This window comes from Podarcis vaucheri (genome assembly GCF_965113315.1).
Source record: "Podarcis vaucheri genome assembly, chromosome: 8".
Lineage (NCBI taxonomy): Eukaryota > Metazoa > Chordata > Lepidosauria > Squamata > Lacertidae > Podarcis > Podarcis vaucheri.
Genome location: NC_138766.1, coordinates 14,332,830 through 14,353,486, shown reverse-complemented (window position 1 = coordinate 14,353,486; position 20,657 = coordinate 14,332,830). Strand labels below are relative to the sequence as shown.

General features: G+C 44.3%; 1 protein-coding gene across 2 annotated transcripts in view; it reads left to right on the top strand.

Annotated features, from left to right (window-relative positions):
• The window catches only part of FBXL7 (F-box and leucine rich repeat protein 7), a 215,568-nt gene that overhangs the window by 188,562 nt on the left and 6,349 nt on the right, over nt 1-20,657 (top strand). For both annotated transcript variants that reach the window (XM_082234499.1, XM_082234498.1), the window contains one exon: nt 15,875-16,486. In XM_082234499.1, coding sequence (XP_082090625.1) covers nt 15,889-16,486 — 598 coding nt within the window. In that variant the 5' untranslated portion in view covers nt 15,875-15,888. The remainder of the gene's footprint in view (nt 1-15,874; nt 16,487-20,657) is intronic.

Here is a 20,657-nt window from a genome sequence, read left to right as displayed (position 1 = left end):
TGGTTTAGGCTTGGTAACTTGGCATTATTGTGGAAATGCAGCAGTTGAATTAGGAATGATAAAAATTGAAATTTGTGGCTGTGTGCATGGTTTTCTACATCTGTCTATTAACATTGAGATATATAGATATCTAATGGCTTCATTGGACCACATCCACAAAGGATAACCGCACACATCTATAAATTTTAACATAAAAAAGCATACAGATGTGGAAGTCCTCAACACAGGTTGGCTGTTAAATAAGATAACCTGGTGATCCATAAAAAACATGCAAAGCAGAACAGAAGACTTCGTTGCAATCAGGTTTAAGAACCACAGCTTTAATAAGGTGATAGCCATTATTTCTGCCATGAATATAGTGCTTTGATAAAGAATACTTCTTCTTCCTCCATGGAAACATAATTCCTTGTTAATATATTATATAAATATACTAAGCTCCTTTATCATCTTAAATCCAGTGAGGTTCTTAGCATAATTACATGAGGCAATTGGGGGGAGTAAAGAAAACAGAGTCCTCAGATAGTTCCTGCCTCTCAGATTCAGAAATAAGAGGCCCATTAACTGTTTCATGTTATGTGCCCCTTCTTAGCAAGGCAGGAGACCTTCGCTTTAATCTCTCTTTAATGAGAAGTACAATATAAATGAGAAACCTACTTTGTTCCGTTAGTTAACACCAAGCTTGCTGCTTATTCTAAAGGAACGTCACTTCGTGCAGCAGTCTCTTCTGAGCAAGAAACGACTGAAACAAATCTTATTCCATTTTTTTCCCATTCATTACCTCCCTAAATTTCCCAACTCCTTCACTCTTTGCCTTAGCAAATGAGCTCTATCAACTGTGTTGCTTTTTCGTTAAGAATTCCAAACCAAATGAGAACATACTTGCAATGTGGACGTAAGTTTTTCTTTTATTCGGCTAAGAAATCTCTGGATGCTCAAATATTAGGACGTCTTTAAAGCGTTTAGGGAAGAGAATATATGGAGCATTCCTCTTGTTAATTCAGCTTCTGTTTGGGGCCTGTCCCTCTGCCTTCAAGGCCGTAGCTTTTAAGGTTCATAATTGTAACTTGCACCCATTTCAGAGCTGCCCAGCGTGGGGGCATTGTATAGGGTCTTCTTTTCAGAGCATCTTCTGGAAGGCAGTCATAAAAAGTTTCAGATTAGCTACCCAGGGAGCTAATAGGGGAGAAGCAGCGGATGGCATGGTGGGATAGATCTGGGTCTCCTTCTAATGTATTTACGCTGTGTTATCCTGCTCACTGCATTGCTGAGAGGTCAAGTAAGTTCCTTCAGGTCAGGTAAGTACCTGAAGGAGCGTCTCCACCCCCACTGTTCAGCTCAGACACTGAGGTCCAGCTCCGAGGGCCTTCTGGTGGTTCCCTCACTGCGAGAAGTGAGGTTACATGGAACCAGGCAGAGGGCCTTCTCAGTAGTGGCGCCCTCCCTGTGGAACACCCTCCCATCAGATGTCAAGGAAATAAACAACTATCCAACTTTTAGAAGACATCTGAAGGCAACCCTGTTTAGGGAAGCTTTTAATGTTTGATGTTTTATTCTGTTTTTAATATTTTGTTGGAAGCTGCCTAGAGTGGCTGGGGAAATCCAGCCAGATAGGCGGGGTATAAATAATTTAGTAGTAGTAGTAGTAGTAGTAGTAGTAGTAGTGGTATTACTTCACAGCTCCACACTCTCTGCTGTTGCCGGGAAGGCAAGTGACACTCTTCAAGGGGCAATGACCTCATCAGGAAGCTAGCCTGAATTATATTGTAACGCTGGATCCAGGGGTTCAGGAAGTTAGCCTGGTTGGTTAGCTTTTAACACTTGCTGGATTCAGGGATTCAAGGAGTCTGGCATCCACAATAAGACTATTATTGTGGAGTAAGGGACCAAGAAGACAAAAACTTCAAGAAAGAATGGGAAATTTTTATAATTTATTTAGGAGACCACCGTAGGCAGATGAAAACATTAGCAGGATTTTAATCCCACTTGTAATGGAACACATATGATGGACAATATGGATAAATATAAAATTTAGATTATGAAACAATATGCAGTTGAAAATGTTGACAATAGGACCCATAGAGGGGATGGGGGGGGGGTCTCCAGAAATGTTACTGGAGTGAAATGAACAAATAACCAAAAATTGTTAGCAATTGTTGCCTCTTCTCTATTTGCTGTCCTGTTCCCTTATCCTGTTCCATTATCCAGTTGAATTGTGTTCAGTTGCTCAGCTTAGATTTTTTAGTGAGACTCTGCTTCAAAGTTCTGGTGAAGGGAAAAGCTCCAGTTTTTCGTATGTTTCTGAGGTATAAATCGCCCTCGTTATTGAAATTCATAACTGAACTTTCATTTGCTCCTTTAGTAAGTTCTCAAAAAACATGACTTGGAGACAAACGTCGAGGAATAGAATCTGCTATCTCAAAAGTCAAACCCAGACTTCTTTTTGTGTGACGCTTCAGTTTTAGGTGTACAGTGGAACCTCGGGTTGCGAACGTGATACATCCAGGAGGCACGTTCGCAACCCACAGTGTTCACAACCTGCAGCGCCGTGTCTGCGCACGCGCAGGTCGCAATTCGGCACTTCTGCGCGAGCGCCGGAAGTAACCCATTCTGGTACTTCCGGGTTTGGTGAGGTACGCAACCCAAAAACACATAACCTGAAGCGCCTGTAACCCGAGTTCAAGTTTCTACATTTCATTAGTTTTACAATCAATCTAACATTTCAAAATTAACCCTGGATGGTTAAGCCCAGTCAAAGGCGACTATGGGGTTGCGGCGCTCATCTCACTTTTAGGCCGAGGGAGCCGGTGTTTGTCCACAGACAGCTTTCCAGATCATGTGGCCAGCATGACTAAACCGCTTCTGGTGTAACAGAACACTGTGATGGAAACGAGAGCGCACAGAAATGCCATTCACCTTCCCGCCACAGCAGTACCTATTTATCTACTTATACTGGCATATTTTCAAACTGCTAGGTTGGCAGGAGCTGGGACTGAGCAACGGGACCTCCCCCCGTCGTGGGGATTCGAACCACCGACCTTCTGATCGGCATGCCCAAGAGGCTCAGTGGTTTGGACCACAGTGCCACCCGCGTCCCCAATGTAAGCTGTGACTGTATTGTATGCATGTGTGTCAACAGGTGTCGTATTTTGTGGATTGCATACCTGTGACCTGCGCTGCACATGGAATCCTGTGTTTGCAACAATTAATGGTTTCATCGTCTCCAGGTTTCCTTTAGGCTGCTGCAAAGCTGCATGAAAAACAAAAGTGTGCTTTTGCTGCCGTGATCAGATCAAAAATTCTTTACATTGGCTGCTTCTAAGGTGTTGGACCGGATTTTTAAGATTTCTCTCTGGAGACACAAAACCTTTATTTGTTCAGGTTCTGACTAAATGGGAGACCACCTACTTAAACACAATGTGCATCTATACTCAGATGTGTGACTATTAGCGTGGATTACACTTTAAAGGCTATTATTGTATTTCACATCTTAGGTTTTTGGCTTACATATCACCAGCGTCCCCTGCTCTCTATATTCTTGATGTTCCTTTGAGTTATTCTTCTGCTCCTTGTCCATAATACAACGTATTTCTTTTTCTGAAGCCAGATAGTTTGAAAGTTTGTGGGTGCAATCCAATGCATGTTTCCCTGGAAATATGTCTCACTGAGTTCAATGAGGCTGACTCCCTAGGAAGTGCTTTCAAAATTGCAGCCTACCTTTCTCTGAGTGCTTTGCATATTATAAAATTCCACAGTGAGACAGAGCATATAGAAAGCAAGACAATGCCATATCCATTGTGTAATTCCACCATTTATTCACTTTTTAATTAAAATGAGGTGTATAAACTCCAGCATGTTGTCTGGATATCATATACGATAGTGATATATTAAATTGCAGCCCAAAGCAACTAACCACAGAATTAAGTTGCGTATAGTGAGGGTTAAAATGGGGTTGGCTAAATTTGGATTGATATTTCAGACCAATATGATTCAAGTAAAATCAATGCAGAGAAAGGGATACCATTATGAACGTGGCCATACAAGACCAGAGGGGTGCCATCTTTGTGAAATAGAGTCGAAAAGCCCTTTTACCTAACTCTCTCTCTCTCTCTCTCTCTCTCTCTCTCATATCTATATATTTGGAGGAGACAAGCAGAATAAGTTTGTTTATTCTGTTGTGATTGTTGTACTGGTCATGTTGTGTGGATGCCTGATTATCTCCTAAAGCACCTACTCTATTCCGAACTTAAAAATGGAAAACGTAATGCTGGTGGTCAACAAAAGAGGTTTAAAGACTCTCTCAAGGCAAATCGGGGGAAAAATGTAGTATAAACACCAACAACTGGGAAACACTGGCCTGTGAGCACTCCAGTTGGAGAACAGCCTTTACCAAAGGTGTCATGGGCTTTGAAGACGCTCGAACTCAGGACAAAAGGGAGAAACGTGCTAAGAGGAAGGCACATTTGGCAAACCCTCACCGTGATCAACTCTCGCCTGGAAACCTATGACCCACTGAGGAAGGATGTGTGGATCCAGAATTGGCCTCCACAGTCACTTACGGACTCACTGTTAAGACCGTGTTCATGGAAGACAATCTTACTCGGCTACAAGTGATCGCCAATGAAGATGAAGAAGAAGATACAGATCAACACTCACAACAAGATATATGGCATCTACGTATTGTTTATAAATTCTCTCTTCATTTCCACTATGATTAGCTTGACAGTGTTCGACAGTGGATTGCAACCTATAAAATTGATGGACTGGTTGTAAAGCCTCTTTATGGAGACAACATCCCAGTTAATGCTTCTGTATATACTTTTTGAATAGTCCAAGCATGGTATAGCCTGCAACTTTGTGACTTTATGTGGACAGTTGCTCTTCACTTTACCCAAATGATAAGCAGATCCTAGTGGCTTCAAAGAGTATGAGCGATAAAATGAAATAGAATGCACATTTCCACAAACTCGGCAGAGTGCCACAGAACTTAAAACACTTAGAAATAAAATAAAATCCCAGGAATCAGCGGTGGGCTTCTTCTCCTTCCTAAACAAGCCACATGGGGAAGCGTTCAAAACATGCTTGTGTTTTCTCAGTTGCTTTCCTCGGCAATGCTGTTAGAGTCTCGTTGTCAAGAATAGGCCTGACCTTTCTGCGCTGGTCAGAAAGGTCATCCGTAAAGGTCAATGCGAACAATTCACTGAATAGTCTACCTCAGAGCTTGCAGCACATAAATGGACTGCTCCTTTCCTGGCATGAAATTGTGTGTGGGCAGCTTCGCTATTCCTCGAAGGACTGTGCCGTAAGACGAAAGCTGTGTACTCGTAAGAAAATTGCAAGTTAGGTAGCTTATGTAGCTCTGTTTCAAACAGTGCTGCTTTCAACAGTTGTTATTAGCCAGTACTGTGAGATAAAGGCCCTGCAGAGAGAACAGTGCACACAGAAAAGCTCAAGATACGCGTTGATCTAGCCACACATAGTTGTTATCCTTGAGAAATGTAGAAAATAACAGGATATATTTATCCGAAAGTCTTTAAACTTACACGACCCTTTAAAAATTAGCTGATGAAGGTGAATACATCGAAAGAGGGCCCCGTCCTGGTTTCGAATCGATAATTGACTTCTGACTTCCGCTCAATGATTGAAACTAAGACCTCCACGACAAATCTGACTATGGACTAACATGAACTCATCTCTACTCATAAACTCTTATCTCTAATTCTGTAACGAATTATTGTGTTATACATATTTTTATGAGTTTGAATTTGTAATCTCTGTTAGAGTTTGTAATCCTTGTCAGAATACATACTTTTGAATGGATTAGTTTTTGTTACTATTGACTATTGATTTGCGAGTAGGGACCACTCCCACTATTGAAACTTACATTGGCCTGAGTTCTTGGTGTGCTTTTTTCTTGGTATATTTAATAACAGGAATCTCAACTAAAGCATCCATGACAGATGGCCATCCAACCTCTGCTTAAAAATCTCCAAGGAAGGAGTGTCCACAACCTCTCATGGCTGTCTCTTCCACTGCTGAACAGCTTTTTCCCTTTTAATATTTGTGTCTCTTTCTTTGGTTAAAAAAATAAAAAGCAAAAGCATTTCACAGTGGAATATGGAACTTTCTGCATGACCATCAAAGCTCACCAGTTTGGTGAAATCCTGAGGGCGACCTGTTTACGCAGGAGCTGCTTTTGTGTGTCAGTGCGCTTTCTGGGTCAGAGTGCTTATCTCCCAGGCCAAGTTCCTAAACCAAACATCCTTATCCCCTTCTTTCAGTGAAGCTGCAAACGAAAACCCTTGCAAATGCCTGAGTCAGAAACATATGTTCTCTTATAGTCTCTCCTCATAAAGCTGGCATTCCAGGTCTCATGAAAATTCAATATCTCCACATCGTTTTGTATGTGAAAAGAGATTTCCTTACACGAAACAAACATGGGTTGTGGCCAGCTCTCAATTAAAAATCCAAACAGTGAATTGTTTGCTTTAGGCAAAGAAAAGGGGTTGGGAAACACTAAAAAATATAGGAGACAGACAAATAGGCCTTTCTAAACAAAGACTAATTGCTCTCGTAAATGTAGGGTCCTCGTTATTTAGGTTTAGATACGCTTATAAGAAAAGGGTGGACAACTGAGAGATGGACTTGCATCCCATAAAAGAGCCTGACTCCATGAGAGTCTTGGTTGTTTTGTTGTCATTTGGATGCCCCGCCAAGTTTACATTCTCCATGATTTCACTCTTATGTATTTATAATAGCACAAAGGGAACAGCTCCAGAAACTTCAAGGGGAAGTTGGCGTGGTTGCTAGTGTAACTAAGGGTATGTACACATTAGGGGCTTAAAACGCAGCAAGGTTTCCCCACACACATTGTGCTTCAAGTCGCATTTGCATGCTGCTGCGCACACCAGGCAGAAAGCAGGGACGGCTACACCCAATGTGTGTTGCCTGTTCAGCTTCCCTGTGCCTCCAAGCACTGCCGCCACCTCCCCACACTCCTGAGCAGCTAGACTGGTGACTGGGAGTGGCTGCTGAGACCATATAACACCAGTCTTAAAAGACCTTCATTGGATCCCAGCACATTTCCGAGCCCAATTCAGAGTGTTGGTGCTGACCTTTAAAGCCCTAAACGGCCTCAGTCCAGTATACCTGAAGGAGCGTCTCCGCCCCCATCATTCAGCCCAAACACTGAGGTCCAGCTCCGAGGGCCTTCTGGCAGTTCCCTCACTTTGAGAAGTGAGGTGACAGGGAAACAGGCAGAGGGCCTTCTCGGTAATGACGCCCGCCCTGTGGAACGCCTTCCCATCAGATCTTAAAGAAATAAACAACTATGTGAGTTTTAGAAGACATCTGAAGGCAGCCCTGTTTAGGGAAGTTTTTAATGTTTGATGTTGTATCGTGTTTTTAATATTTTGTTGGGAGCTGCTCAGAGTGGCTGGGGAAACCCAGCCAGATGGATGGGGTATAAATAATTTTGTTGTTGTTTAGTCATTTAGTCGTGTCCAACTCTTTGTGACCCCATGGACCAGAGCACACCAAGCACTCCTGTCTTCCACTGCCTCCCACAGTTTGGTCAAATTCATGTTGGTAGCTTCGAGAACACTGCCCAACTATCTCCTCCTCTGTCGTTCCCTTCTCCTTTTGTCCTCAATCTTTCCCAACATCAGGGTCTTTTCCAGGGAGTCTTCTCTTCTCATGAGGTGGCCAAAGTATTGGAGTCTCAGCTTCAGGATCTGTCCCTCCAGTGAGCACTCAGGGCTGATTTCCTTCAGAATGGAGAGGTTTGATCTTCTTGCAGTCCATGGGACTCTCAAGAGTCTCCTCCAGCATCATAATTCAAAAGCATCAATTCTTTGGTGATCAGCCTTCTTTATGGTCCAGCTCTCACTTCCATACATAGATGATGATAATGATGAGCTGAAGCTGTCATCTGGACATTTGCAATGGCTATCTCAAATGTACACAACTCTGCTTAAATGTTAAGTGAACATGGCTTGCATTTGCAAACTGAATGAAAGCTGGCTTGAGGGAAAACACATCAAACTGGATTAAGATACTACAGGGTAGATTTGGTTTGTGGCTAACATCATGTGCATATGGCTTCAAATGCCAATGGTGGAAGTCTACTGGAGCCAGAGTAAAATGGTAATGTGTACCAGCCTAGGAGTAAAGCAAAACCCCCCCAGTAAATAGCCATACGTAAATGTAAACTGAATTACATCTGGGTTCGTTTATACCATTTTCCTTGTGTGTCTGTACAGTTGATATGTTAAAGCAGTGTTTCCCAAACTTGGGTCTCCAGCTGTTTTTGGACTACAACTCCCATCATCCCTAGCTAGCAAGACCAGTGGCCAGGGATGATGGGAATTGTAGTCCCAAAACAGCTGAAGACCCAAGTTTGGAAAACACCGTACTAAAGAACCAACAGCAAGAGGTCACATCATGATCCAAGTCAAATATTGCCCCTTGTCCACCGAGGAGCAGAATTAGTATTCCTAATGAGTGAACCGGAAATATAACAGGCATTTTACTTTCATATTTCTATGTTGCGATTGCACTTGGAATACGGTGTACAGCTTTGGTTGCTGCATCTCAAAATGGATATTGCACAGCTGGGAAAAGTGCGGAAGACGGCAACCAAATTGATCAGGAGGTTTCACAACTTTGGTATTGCAATATTACCATATTTGGGGCCGGCCAGGCAGATCCGTACAAAAACAGCTGCACACTGCAAGGTTATATTGCTGGTCTTACTAGTGTGTTACTGGTAAGGAACCATCCTCAGGGATCATGAATTCTTAGCAGGACAATGCTTAGCTGTCTGGCAAAAGATAAACCTTACTTAGATAAACCTTAATTAGCATTTTGTTTTGCTTATGTAATTCCTGCAATAATTACAGCAATTAAGGGGAAAAAAATTAGTCTGGTCTTTTTGCAAGATTCGCTTTCACCATGTGTATTTATTTTAAGTCACACACACTGTATGTATAAACATAACTGTTCCCCTTGATATGTCTGTATCCAAGTGACTTTGCGGCAATGACAAACCCTTTGCAGAGTTGCTGCGCTGGCACCGTTGAAGATGCTGATGCAAAACCAAAAATGTCTTGGCAGACTTCGCATATGCAGATTGCTGCTTTTTGTTTGTTAAACAAAGGCAACTGTGGTATTTTTAGTTCTATTCAAAATACGGGAAGCAAAAATCATTCTTGCCAAGTGGCAAGGGACAGAACTGGCGGAGGAAGAAATTAAATCCAGATTTTCACAAAAGAACTCCAAACCTTCCTCACGTTTTGTGCTGTGGTCTGACCTGTCATTCCACTGTGTCATAGATATTAAGTGCAGTGCAGTTCTTCTGTCTTACGGTCACGTGGTTGAACTTTCAGAGTTCGTGTCCCCAGGCACTGGGATGTTCAACACAGCCAGAGGGTGGAGGAATCTCGGTTCTGCTACTAACGATTGTGTGAGGGGGAAAGGTGATCCAGGGATCCAGTCACTCAACTTGCCACCACAGCTACTTGGTCAAAGAGTTATGGGTCAGGGGAACCATTGCCTCCACTCTTCAGTTCATCCATTGCTGCAATGGAAGTGAGTGGCCCAATGTCAGGCTTCTTCCCCCATGTCAGTGGATAAGAGCTCAAACAAAAGGAACACCTTACCAGTTAGAAACATTAATAATTGCAGTGAGAGAACGAAGTTAGAATCTTTAATAATTGCAGTGAGAGAACAAAGAATACATCTTCCAGAAATGGCGGTGCTCCCAATTAAGGGTCACTCCCCCCCCTCCATCCCATTAATCTACATCACTCCTACATTTTGTAATCTGAATTTGTACCCTCTGTGCCTTCTGTTCTAACACTTTCTGAGCTCTGTGTGTCTTTGGAGAAGGAGGGGGGACTGTGTCCAGAGACTGTGAATCTGTTAACTCTCTCTCTTCCAGTGTTTCTTCTGCTAGTAGTTTCCCATCCAGTATTTCCCAGCTTCTGCCTTCTGAACTGTGCCCCTCTGCAAACCACTGTTCCAAATCTATGCTGTCCTCCTCTTCCTGGGAAGATTCAGGATCAGGGGGAGGGGGTGGCCCCCACCATTCTTCCTCAGTTCAGCCGTCCTCAGCAAGGTCCCAGACACCCAAGCAAGATATGTGAAAGAAAACACTCTTCTCGGACTTTCATGCAAGCCTGAGATAGCTCAGTTGGGAGAGAACGAGACTCTTAATCTCAGGGTTGTGAGTTTGAGCCCTGTGTTGGGTGAACAATTCCTGCATTGCAGGGACCCTTGTGGTTCCTTGCAGCTCTACAATTCTATGATTCCATCTCCAAGTCTATTATTTATCACTTCTGCTTCTCTGTTTCTCTTTCACAGCATTTATTTTCATTCAGCTCATTGCTGGGTTCAGCCCACAGGCAACCCAGTCAGGTTTCCCAGGTCCTCCTCCAGTTTAAAGAGACTGGAAAACAAAACACTGCTTTGTTGTTGTTGTTGTTTAGTCATTTAGTCGTGTCCGACTCTTCATGACCCCATTGACCAGAGCACGCCAGGCACTCCTGTCTTCCACTGCCTCCCGCAGTTTGGTCAAACTCATGTTGGTAGCTTCAAGAACAGTATTCAACCATCTCGTCCTCTGTCGTCCCCTTCTCCTTGTGCCCTCCATCTTTCCCAACATCAGGGTCTTTTCCAGGGAGTCTTCTCTTCTCATGAGGTGGCCAAAGTATTGGAGCCTCAGCTTCAGGGTCTGTCCTTCCAGTGAGCACTCAGGGCTGATTTCCTTCAGAATGGATAGGTTTGATCTTCTTACAGTCCATGGGACTCTCAAGCGTCTCCTCCAGCACCATAATTCAAAAGCATCAATTCTTTGGCGGTCAGCCTTCTTTATGGTCCAGCTTTCACTTCCATACATCACTACTGGGAAAACCATAGCTTTAACTATAAGGACTGCTTTTTAAGTGAGCAAATAGCACCCAACCATCAGCCACACATTGGTGTCAATATGAACCAACCTGTCTCCACCACCATATGTGCCGTACGATCTCACAGGTGCCCATTAAGAATCTGGAAGTACAGGCAAGGAGTAAATCCTGACAACCCTTTTGATGCAATTGTTCACTCATACTGTACCATCCCAGAGCCTCAGGAGATCCTTAGTAAATAAATGCATTTGAATGAGACCACATATTACACGGCGGCTCAGCTCTCCTCTTCCCATTGAGCTGAATGAATGAAAAGTATTGAGACAGAATTTTGTCGCTGCATCTCAGTTGCTCATCGGTGGGAGGCAAAGAGTGATAGTGGTTTTGCACCAACTGCCATTTTTTCCTGCTCTTGCTTTCTGGGGTACTTGTTTTGTGCTTTTGATAATATTATTAAAGGTATTTTGTAACTGTCGCAAGTCACCATGGGCAGGTGGTTGCAGAAAGCTGGGCTAAAAATTAAAATAATATACAATATGCACACGTGCTGCACTTCTGACCTCAATATTTGACTCCGCAGTGCATGTTTATACACAATCTCTTCTCATTATGGCACTAAATCTTCACATCTGGTACAGAGAACAAGGGCTTACACCGCTGCATAGCTGCACATTCTTCATCAAACAACCACTCCTCCTCCTTATTTCAGGGTCAACAAACAATCCTGAGAATTGGAGGGAAACTATAATTATAATCATCGTGCAAAATAGCTCCGATAATCACACAGGGGAAAGTAATGGCCTGCCTTTTCAATGTTGAGTTCCCCATAATATAAATACACACATCCCAGGATTTTAAACAAGTGTTGCAATTAAGTGCCTTGATAAAACAAGCCAGTTATCTTGTTTGGTGGAAAATAATGTTTAAAGCACATAGGGCAATTTTAAATTGCCCTCCCGCTATACTTTACCAATACTACGCTGTCATTAAAGCTGTTGTTCTTTGTATGACTGTAAACTAGCAGAGACAGTGATAGGGCATGAATGCTTGGGAAATATTTTAAAAGGTCTGAAGAAGGACTGGTGCTTTATTGGTTCACTTCACACTATGGTCAGAGTCAGGATGCTCCCGAATCTTCTTCTTTGGCAATTAGTTGTAGCCGATTAAGGTTCTCTTCCATAAACACAGTTTTAACAGTGAGCCATAAGTGAGCGTGGATGCCAATTCTGGATCCACATGTCCTTCCACAGTGGGGACATAGGTTTCTGGGCGGGAGTTGATCATGGTGAGGGTTTGCTGAATGTGCCTTCCTCTTAGCACGTTTCTCCTTTTCGTCCTGAGTTCAAGCATCTTCAATGTCCATGACACATTTGGTAAAGGCTGTTCTCCAATTGGAGCGCTCTCAGGCCAGTGTTTCCCAGTTGTCGGTGTTTATACTACATTTTTTTAGATTTGCCTTGAGAGAGTCTTTAAACCTCTTTTGCTGACCACCAGCATTAAGCTTTCCATTTTGAAGTTCGGAATAGAGCAGTTGCTTTGGAAGACGATCATCAGGCATCTGCACAACATGACCAGTCCAACGAAGTTGATGTTGAAGAATCATCGCTTTGACACTGGTGATCTTTGCTTCTTCCAGTACACTGGCATTAGTTCTCCTATCTTCCCAAGTGATGTGTAAAAAATTTTGGAGACACCGTTGATGGAATCTTTCAAGGAGTTGGAGATGGCGTTTATAAGTGTTCCATGTTTCACAAGCATACAGTAATGTTGGTAGTACAATAGCTTTGTAAAGAAGCATTTTGGTTTCCCCTGTGAATGTCCCGGTCCTCAAACACTCTGCACTTCAGTGGGGGGAAAACTGCACTTGCAGAGCTCAGGCGATGCTGGATTTCGGCATCAGTGTTGGCCCTTGTGGAAAGATAATATTGAGTAGCTGGAAACCCCAAGAGGGGAGACTGCTGTTGTGCCACTGTGAGAACAGGATTCTAGAACAGTGGACTGCTGGCCTGATCCTACAAGCGTATTCTTATGTTCTTATGGTGAGGAACTCTCCTAGGAGTTACTGTGCCTGCTCTGCATTGTACCAGCAAACATGTAGACGTCGTGGAGAAGGTGACAGTATTATAGCTTGAAAACTGCATTGTTTTATAGTTATGGTGCCCAAAGGGTGTAGTTGTGCATTTGAGAGCCTTATGTTGATCCCTGTGCTAACACAAGAAACATTGTGCGGTGCTGACACGAGAAGCCACCTTGTTATCTGATCTGGGATAGGAAAGGGAGTCTTAGTCATGACAAGGTAAAAGGTCAACCTTTCCTCAAATCTGCAAGTGTCTGACATGACTGAGTGTCTCTGCCAAGAGCTGATTAAGAGGTTTTGGAGGAAGCCTCGCCCAATTGTCAACTTTTAATTTCTCTGCTCGCTTAAAGCAGTGCCGGATACTGGCAGGGGCTGGGGGATTTGTGGGTAGAGATTGAGCATGACCTTTTATTTGGCCTCTTTATTCAACCTCACAATAATTTCTGATTATTTTAACATATTAAATCTCACAATGATTTCATAATTATGTGTCTGTGTATTTCTAATAGGGATAACCAAATCAATAAATTTTTATATAACTGTAAAAAACTACTCTGAAAATTTATTCTTCCAAAAATAAAACCTTCCTCTGGTTGTAAATATTAAGATGAGACCAGCAAGAATGAGTCTTTCGTAAAAATAAATTAAAAAATAATAAATCAAGTCTTACTGACTAGTGATTTAAATCGTGATTTAAATCATGATTTAAATTGATTTGATTTAAATCAAATCCACCCTGCTTACAACTATGTCTAGAATCAATGCCAGTAAGGCTATCTTCCTTCAGTTATAAAAAAAATCCCCTGTTGAATGGCTTTGACGAGTAAGCAACGAGGGACACGGGTGGCGCTGTGGGTTAAACCACAGAGCCTAGGGCTTGCCGATCAGAAGGTCGGTGGTTCAACTCCCCCAACGAGGTGAGCTCCCGTTGCTCGGTCCCAGCTCCTGCCAACTTAGCGGTTCGAAAGCACGTCAAAGTGCAAGTAGATAAATAGGGACCGCTGCGGCAGGAAGGTAAACGGCGTTTCCGTGTGCTGCTCTGGTTCGCCAGAAGCTGCTTAGTCATGCTGGCCACATGACCTGGAAGCTGTACGCCGGCTCCCTTGGCCAATAGAGTGAGATGAGCGCCACAATTCCAGAGTCGGCCACAACTGGACCTAATGGTCAGGGGTACCTTTACCTTTAAGCAACATTTCAGAGCTGAGGGCCACATTTCCTTTGGGGAAAGTGACCAGAGACCGTGTACCAATGGGTCTAGGAGGGAAAAATTGACAGGATCAACTGAAATGTGGGCGGGTTTCCCTTCTCAGTACACCCTGTAGTGTACCTGACAGTAGTTTCCTGGGGAAACCCTCTAAATACATGCTTAGGGAAAACTATACACTTCCCTATCGCTGAATTTTTGTACTTATTTCCTTATATCCAAGTATGAAGAGTTGGTAGTACATATCTGTGTTTACGGTATAGGTAAAGGTAAAGGGACCCCTAACCATTAGGTCAAGTCGTGACCAACTCTGGGGTTGCGGTGCTCATCTCACTTTATTGGCCGAGGGAGCCGGCGTACAGTTTCCGGGTCATGTGGCCAGCATGACTAAGTTGCTTCTGGCGAACCAGAGCAGCGCACGGAAACACGGTTTACCTTTCCACTGGAGTGGTACCTATTTATCTACTTGCACTTGATGTGCTTTCAAACTGCTAGGTTGGCAGGAGCTGGGACCGAACAACGGGAGCTCGCCCCATCGCGGGGATTCGAACTGCCGACATTCTGATTGGCAAGTCCTAAGCTCTGTGGTTTAACCCACAGCACCACCCACGTCCCACGTTTACGGTATAGGAATCTGTTAATAAAATGCATGTTCTGTTAGTCATTCCTGTGACTCGAACAGCTATGTTCATACTTTGCAGTATATCATAGTTTTGACAGAGCATGCAGTCCAGAGGAGGAGTTTGGAATCATCCACTTCTGCTTAACTGCAGCTTCCTGTGTCATCTGAACTGAGAACTATGGTTAATACTAACTATGGTTAATTTCAGAAAGTCAGATTCATAGCCCATGTTTTGCCTTACAAGTTGGGGAAGTTGATGTTAGGGAAAAATCGTTGTCAATATTTACTAAAGGCTGGGAACCCCTTAGCGACTTTTTACAAGAAAATGGACTTGTGATATCTGGGTTTGAGGATGGAAGAAAATATTGGTTTATGGAAAGTGGAATTGTTGGGTGTTATCTTGGAGTGGGTGTTTTGAATATTTTTCTACATATATAGCTGACCGACAAAGAATTGGAATTTCTTTTTTCTCTCTCTCTTTGTTTTCCTTTGTTTTGTTTTTATTTAGATTAGTTTCTTTTATCTTTGATATAAAAAGATACTGGAAATTTTGACATTAACCTTTGTATATCTTTTTTCAAACTTTATTGGGAGAAGACTGTTGGCTTGTAAGACATTAATCATAGTTAGGGGTAACCACAGTTTATGACTCCAGGTGACACAACAAATTATAAGAAAAAGAAAGAAAGAAAGAAAGAAAGAAAGAAAGAAAGAAAGAAAGAAAGAAAGGAAGGAAGGAGGGAGGGAGGGAGGGAGGGAGGGAGGGAAGGAAGGAAGGAAGGAAGGAAGGAAGGAAGGAAGGAAGGAAGGAAGGACTTACAAACTCCTGGTTCCAACAGAACACAGGAGAGCATACAAGCCCAAGGCTTGCTCTGCTTTGTTCCTGACATAAGTCATGGCCAAATCGGGGCAATATCTGATTCCGATTAGCATCATCAATCAGTTTTTTGGGGGCATCTTCTATTGCTAAGAATCCAAATCCTTCTGATGACTTCATGATATTTTAAAACATGGGCTCCTCCAAAACATGGGTCATTCTCATCTCTATGTGTTTTGGTTTCTTTCAGATTCGGACCTGAGCATGCGGACTCTCAGCACGCCCAGCCCAGCGCTAATATGTCCGCCAAATTCGCACATTTTGCAGAATGGCCGAGGGTCTTCCACATCGTCCTCTTCAATTACCGGGGAGACCATTGCAATGGTCCACTCGCCTCCTCCAACCCGCCTCACCCATCCTCTCATCCGGTCTGCCTCCCGACTTCAGAAGGAACGGGCTAACATCGACCGGCTGCCAGACCATTCGGTGATCCAGATATTCTCTTTCCTGCCTACCAACCAGCTGTGCCGCTGCGCCCGTGTGTGTCGCCGCTGGTATAATCTTGCTTGGGACCCCCATCTCTGGAGGACTATTCGCTTGACGGGCGAGACAATCAACGTGGACAGAGCCCTGAAGGTGCTGACCAGGCGACTTTGCCAGGACACGCCCAACGTCTGTCTCATGTTGGAGACGGTAATTGTTAGTGGCTGCAGGCGGCTCACAGATAGAGGACTCTATACTATTGCTCAATGCTGCCCTGAACTGAGGCAGTTAGAGGTGTCGGGTTGCTACAATATTTCCAATGAGGCGGTCTTTGATGTGGTGTCGCTGTGTCCCAACCTGGAGCACTTGGATGTGTCAGGTAATAGAAAATATATCTGTGCTTATATTTGGGTGGAGAACTTTGCTTAAGTCAGGGATGAGGCGCTTTCACCTAAGAGGCGCTGTGTCCAGGGCAGCTGTCTACCAGCTCCACCTGGTACGCAGGCTGAGACCCTACCTGCCCGCGGACTGTCTCACCAGAGTGGTCCATGCTCTACTTATCTCCTGCTTGGACTACTGCAATGCACTCTACGTGGGGCTACCTTTGATGGTGACTCGGGAACTGCAATTAATCCAGAATGCGGCAGCTAGACTGGTGACTGGGAGTGGCCATCGAGACCACATAACACCGGTCCTGAAAGACCTACATTGGTACAGTGGTGCCTCACAAGATGAAATTAATTCGTTCTGCGAGTTTTTTCATCTAGCGAATTTTTCATCTTGCGAAGCACGAAATCCCATAGGAATGCATTGAAATTCAATTAATGCGTTCCTATGGTCAAAAAAAGTCCAAACAAAGCCAAATTTGGTACAACAAGAGTTTATTAAGTGCTCTTTAAAGTCACACATACTGTAAAGAGCATTTCAAAAATTGAAGGAACAATAAATTAAGTTTCTAAACATGACAGAAAAACATTTAAAAATCAACAAAGTGTACAGTACATTTTCTAAGACTCTGGGGGACCACTCGAAGAAGGTTCCTCTTCCACTCTTTGCTTCTTGCTGAAGAACCTGTCCATGGTCTGCTGCTTCATCGCCTTTTCAGCACCTCCCTGAAAGGCGACATGACCGTCGTATCAAAAGTGTTCGCAAGGTCACGTGTCTGACAAGAGTGCCACGTGTCTGACAAGAGTGCCACGTGCTTGTCAGGGTGGTGCCGCTGTGCAAAAGCCTGCACATCCTTCCACTTCATGCAAATGTCCCCTCAGTTCTTTGGAGGACAGCCGTTCCTCAGTTGCTTCCTCCTCTTCCAGTGAGGCCTGCTCCTGAGCAGCCTCTGCCTGCAGTTCGACCAGCTCCTGGGTGGTCAGCTCGTGGTCGTGCTCCTCCACCAGCTCGCTGACATCCTCCTCTGTGACCTCCAGGCCCATGGTCCTCCCCAAGGCAACAATGTCCTGCACCACTGTTGACTCTGGTGCATCAGAGTCACTTGGTGCCACACAGTCCGGCCACAGGCTGCGCCAAGCGCAATTCAAATTTCTCTGGCTGATCCCATTCCAGGCCGTGGTGATCATCTTCAAGCAGGTGACAATGTCGAAGTGGTCCTTCCAGAATTCCCACAGGGTGATGGTGGTGCAATCAGTCACCTCGAAGCATCGCCTGAAAAGCTCCTTGGTGTAGAGTTTTTTGAAATTGGCGATGACCTGCTGATCCATCGGCTGGAGCAGTGGCATGGTGTTAGGCGGCAGGAACATGATTCTGATGAAGCTGAACTCCTCCAACAAGTCCAACTCTAGGATGAGCAGGAGCATTGTCCATCAGAAGCAAAGCCTTGAGCGGGAGGTCGTTGTCCAGCAGGTACTGTTTGACAGCAGGGCCAAAAGCAAGATTGACCCAGTCCACAAACAGCACACGTGTGACCCAAGCCTTACTGTTGGATCGCCACATGACACTCAGCTGCTCCTTGTCGACCTTGTGTTTCTTGAAGGCCTGTGGGTTCTCCGAGTGGTACACCAGCAGGGGCTTGATCTTCAGGTCGCCGCTTGCGTTGGCACAGAAGAGCAGGGTCAGACGGTCCTTCATGGGCTTGTGGTCAGGCAACTTGGTCTCCTCCTGTGTGATGAAAGTCCTTTTGGGCATCCTCTTCCAAAACAGCCCGGTCTCGTCGCAGTTGAAGACCTGCTGTGGAACGTAGCCCTCCGTCTTCACAACCTCCAGGAACTCCGCTGAAAAAGTCTTCAGCCGCAGGAACATCAGAACTGGCAGCCTCTCCATGCCTGACCACGCTGTGGATTCCAGATCTTGCCTTGAACCGGTCAAACCAACCTCTGCTTGCCTTAAAGACTTCTGGCTCGCCTGAGGTTCCTGGCTGTTCCCAGACGAGGTCTGCGTGCAAGGCCTTGGCCTTCTCACAAATGACGGCCTCAGTCACTGTCCCCTGCACGCGGCTTCTCTTCTAACCAGATGAGCAGCAACTTCTCGACTTCCTCCAGAACAGCTGGACGGTTCTTCACGATCCTGGTGACTCCCTTGGCTGCATCAGTCACAAGGATCTTCTCCCTCATCTTCAGGATGGTGCCGATGGTCGATGGGTTCCTGCCGTACTCCCTGGCGAGGTCTGTCACACGCATTCCACCATCGTGCTTCCGGATGATCTCCTTCTTCATTTCCAGCGTCACCTTCTCCTTCTTCCTCTCGCCGGCCTCTGCAGCAGCAGTCTTCTTGGGTCCCATGGCAGCACAGCTCCTACCTTTGTAAACTCGGGGGGGGGGGGAATCAGTGCTTCACATCCAAAAAATTCAAAAGCACCCAGCCACCCACCACACAGAAATTCAAACCCAGAACCAAGTCCTTGAATTCCAAACACCCAACCCAAAATCCAAAAACCCCCAAAAAAGTTTTAAAAGTTTAACTTACCAAATGGCTGCAAAAGAAGTTTTGGAAAAGCTTCAAAAATCAGCAAAGTCCTCAAAAACCTCAAAAAAGGCTACCACACCGCGTGCTATGTGTTGCTCCTCGAAGTCAAGTCGCAACTGCACCTCTTCAAGCAATGCACCTTGGGTTTTAATGGTTTTATGAAAAAGGAAACAAACTTGCAAGACGTTTTCGTCTTGCAAAGCAAGCCCATAGGGAAATTCGTCTTACGAAGCAGCTCAAAAATGGAAAACCCTTTCGTCTAGCGGGTTTTCGTTCTTGCAAGGCATTCGTCTTGCGGGGCACCACTGTACCCAGTATGTTTCCGAGCACAATTCAAAGTGTTGGCACTGACCTTTAAAGCCCTAAATGGCCTCGGCCCAGTATACCTGAAGAAGCATCTCCACCCCCATCATCCAGTCCAGACACTGAGATCCAATTCTGAGGGCCTTCTGACAGTTCCCTCACTTTGAGAAGTGAGGTTACAGGGAACCAGGCAGAGGGCCTTCTCGGTAGTGGCGCCTTCCCTGTGGAACGCCCTCCCATCAGATGTCAAGGAAATAAACAATGCTCTGACTTTTAGAAGACATATGAAGGCAGCCCTGTTTAGGGAAGTTTTTTTAATGTTTGTTGTTTTATTGTGCTTTTAATATTCTGTTTGGGGCTGCCCAGAGTGGCTGAGGAAACACAGCCAAATGGGCAGGGTATGTATAAATAAATAAATAAATAAATAAATAGGCTTATTGTGGCCCCCAAAGTCTTCCCATCTGGCCCCCAGGGCCTCTCCTCTTCACACACACCCCATCCTCCTCAACCTCCATGCTGGCTCCTGGGAATAAGAAGTTTAACTCAACAGCTTTTGTTCTTTTTGCTTGCTGTTTGGCAATGCACATTGCAGGCATAGGTTTCCAGATCAGGACCACATCATGGGGCAAAGGGCTAAAGCCCTCTTGTTGCGGATGCCAAGGTTCAGACTGGTATCTGCTCAGCGGTACTTGATATTTGCAATGGAGTGCTGATTCTAGTCTCTGTGTGTAGGGAAATGAAAAAATGATGGATGAATGGGTGTGCTTGTGAGTGAATGGAATGCTTAAAAGCTAAATCCCAATATTAACTCCTTTGTGTTCTAGTTGATGCATTTTTCTTTTCTATTTTCTGATCTTTAAAAAAACCTTCAAGGCTAATCCTCATCTCTCCAAAGTGACCTTATGCTTAAATTAGGGGGGGCTTGTCTTTCATGTGTCTTTTCAATTAAAGCCATAGTTTGCAGAGGCAGAAATTGCCTCAGGTATACAAAACCAACAAAGAGTCCAGTGGTACCTTAAAAGACTAGCTATTGTAATACAACTAGGGGTGTGGGATAAATTCAGTTCAGGTTGCAATTAAAGGCAGACATACCAGGTTTGCACTTTCCAGAACAATACATGAAACAAAACAAAGTCATCCTTTGAAATTCGCTGTTCCCAAATATTGTGATGCAGTTATTCAGACAGGTAATGTGCACAAAAATGCATATGGTGTAAATGCACATATATTAGTAAAAATAACATACAAAAATGCACTATAATGGGGAAATTGGTTTGCAAAAATGCATAGATTAGGAAAAATTGCACACTAAAATGTGCAGATCAGGAGAA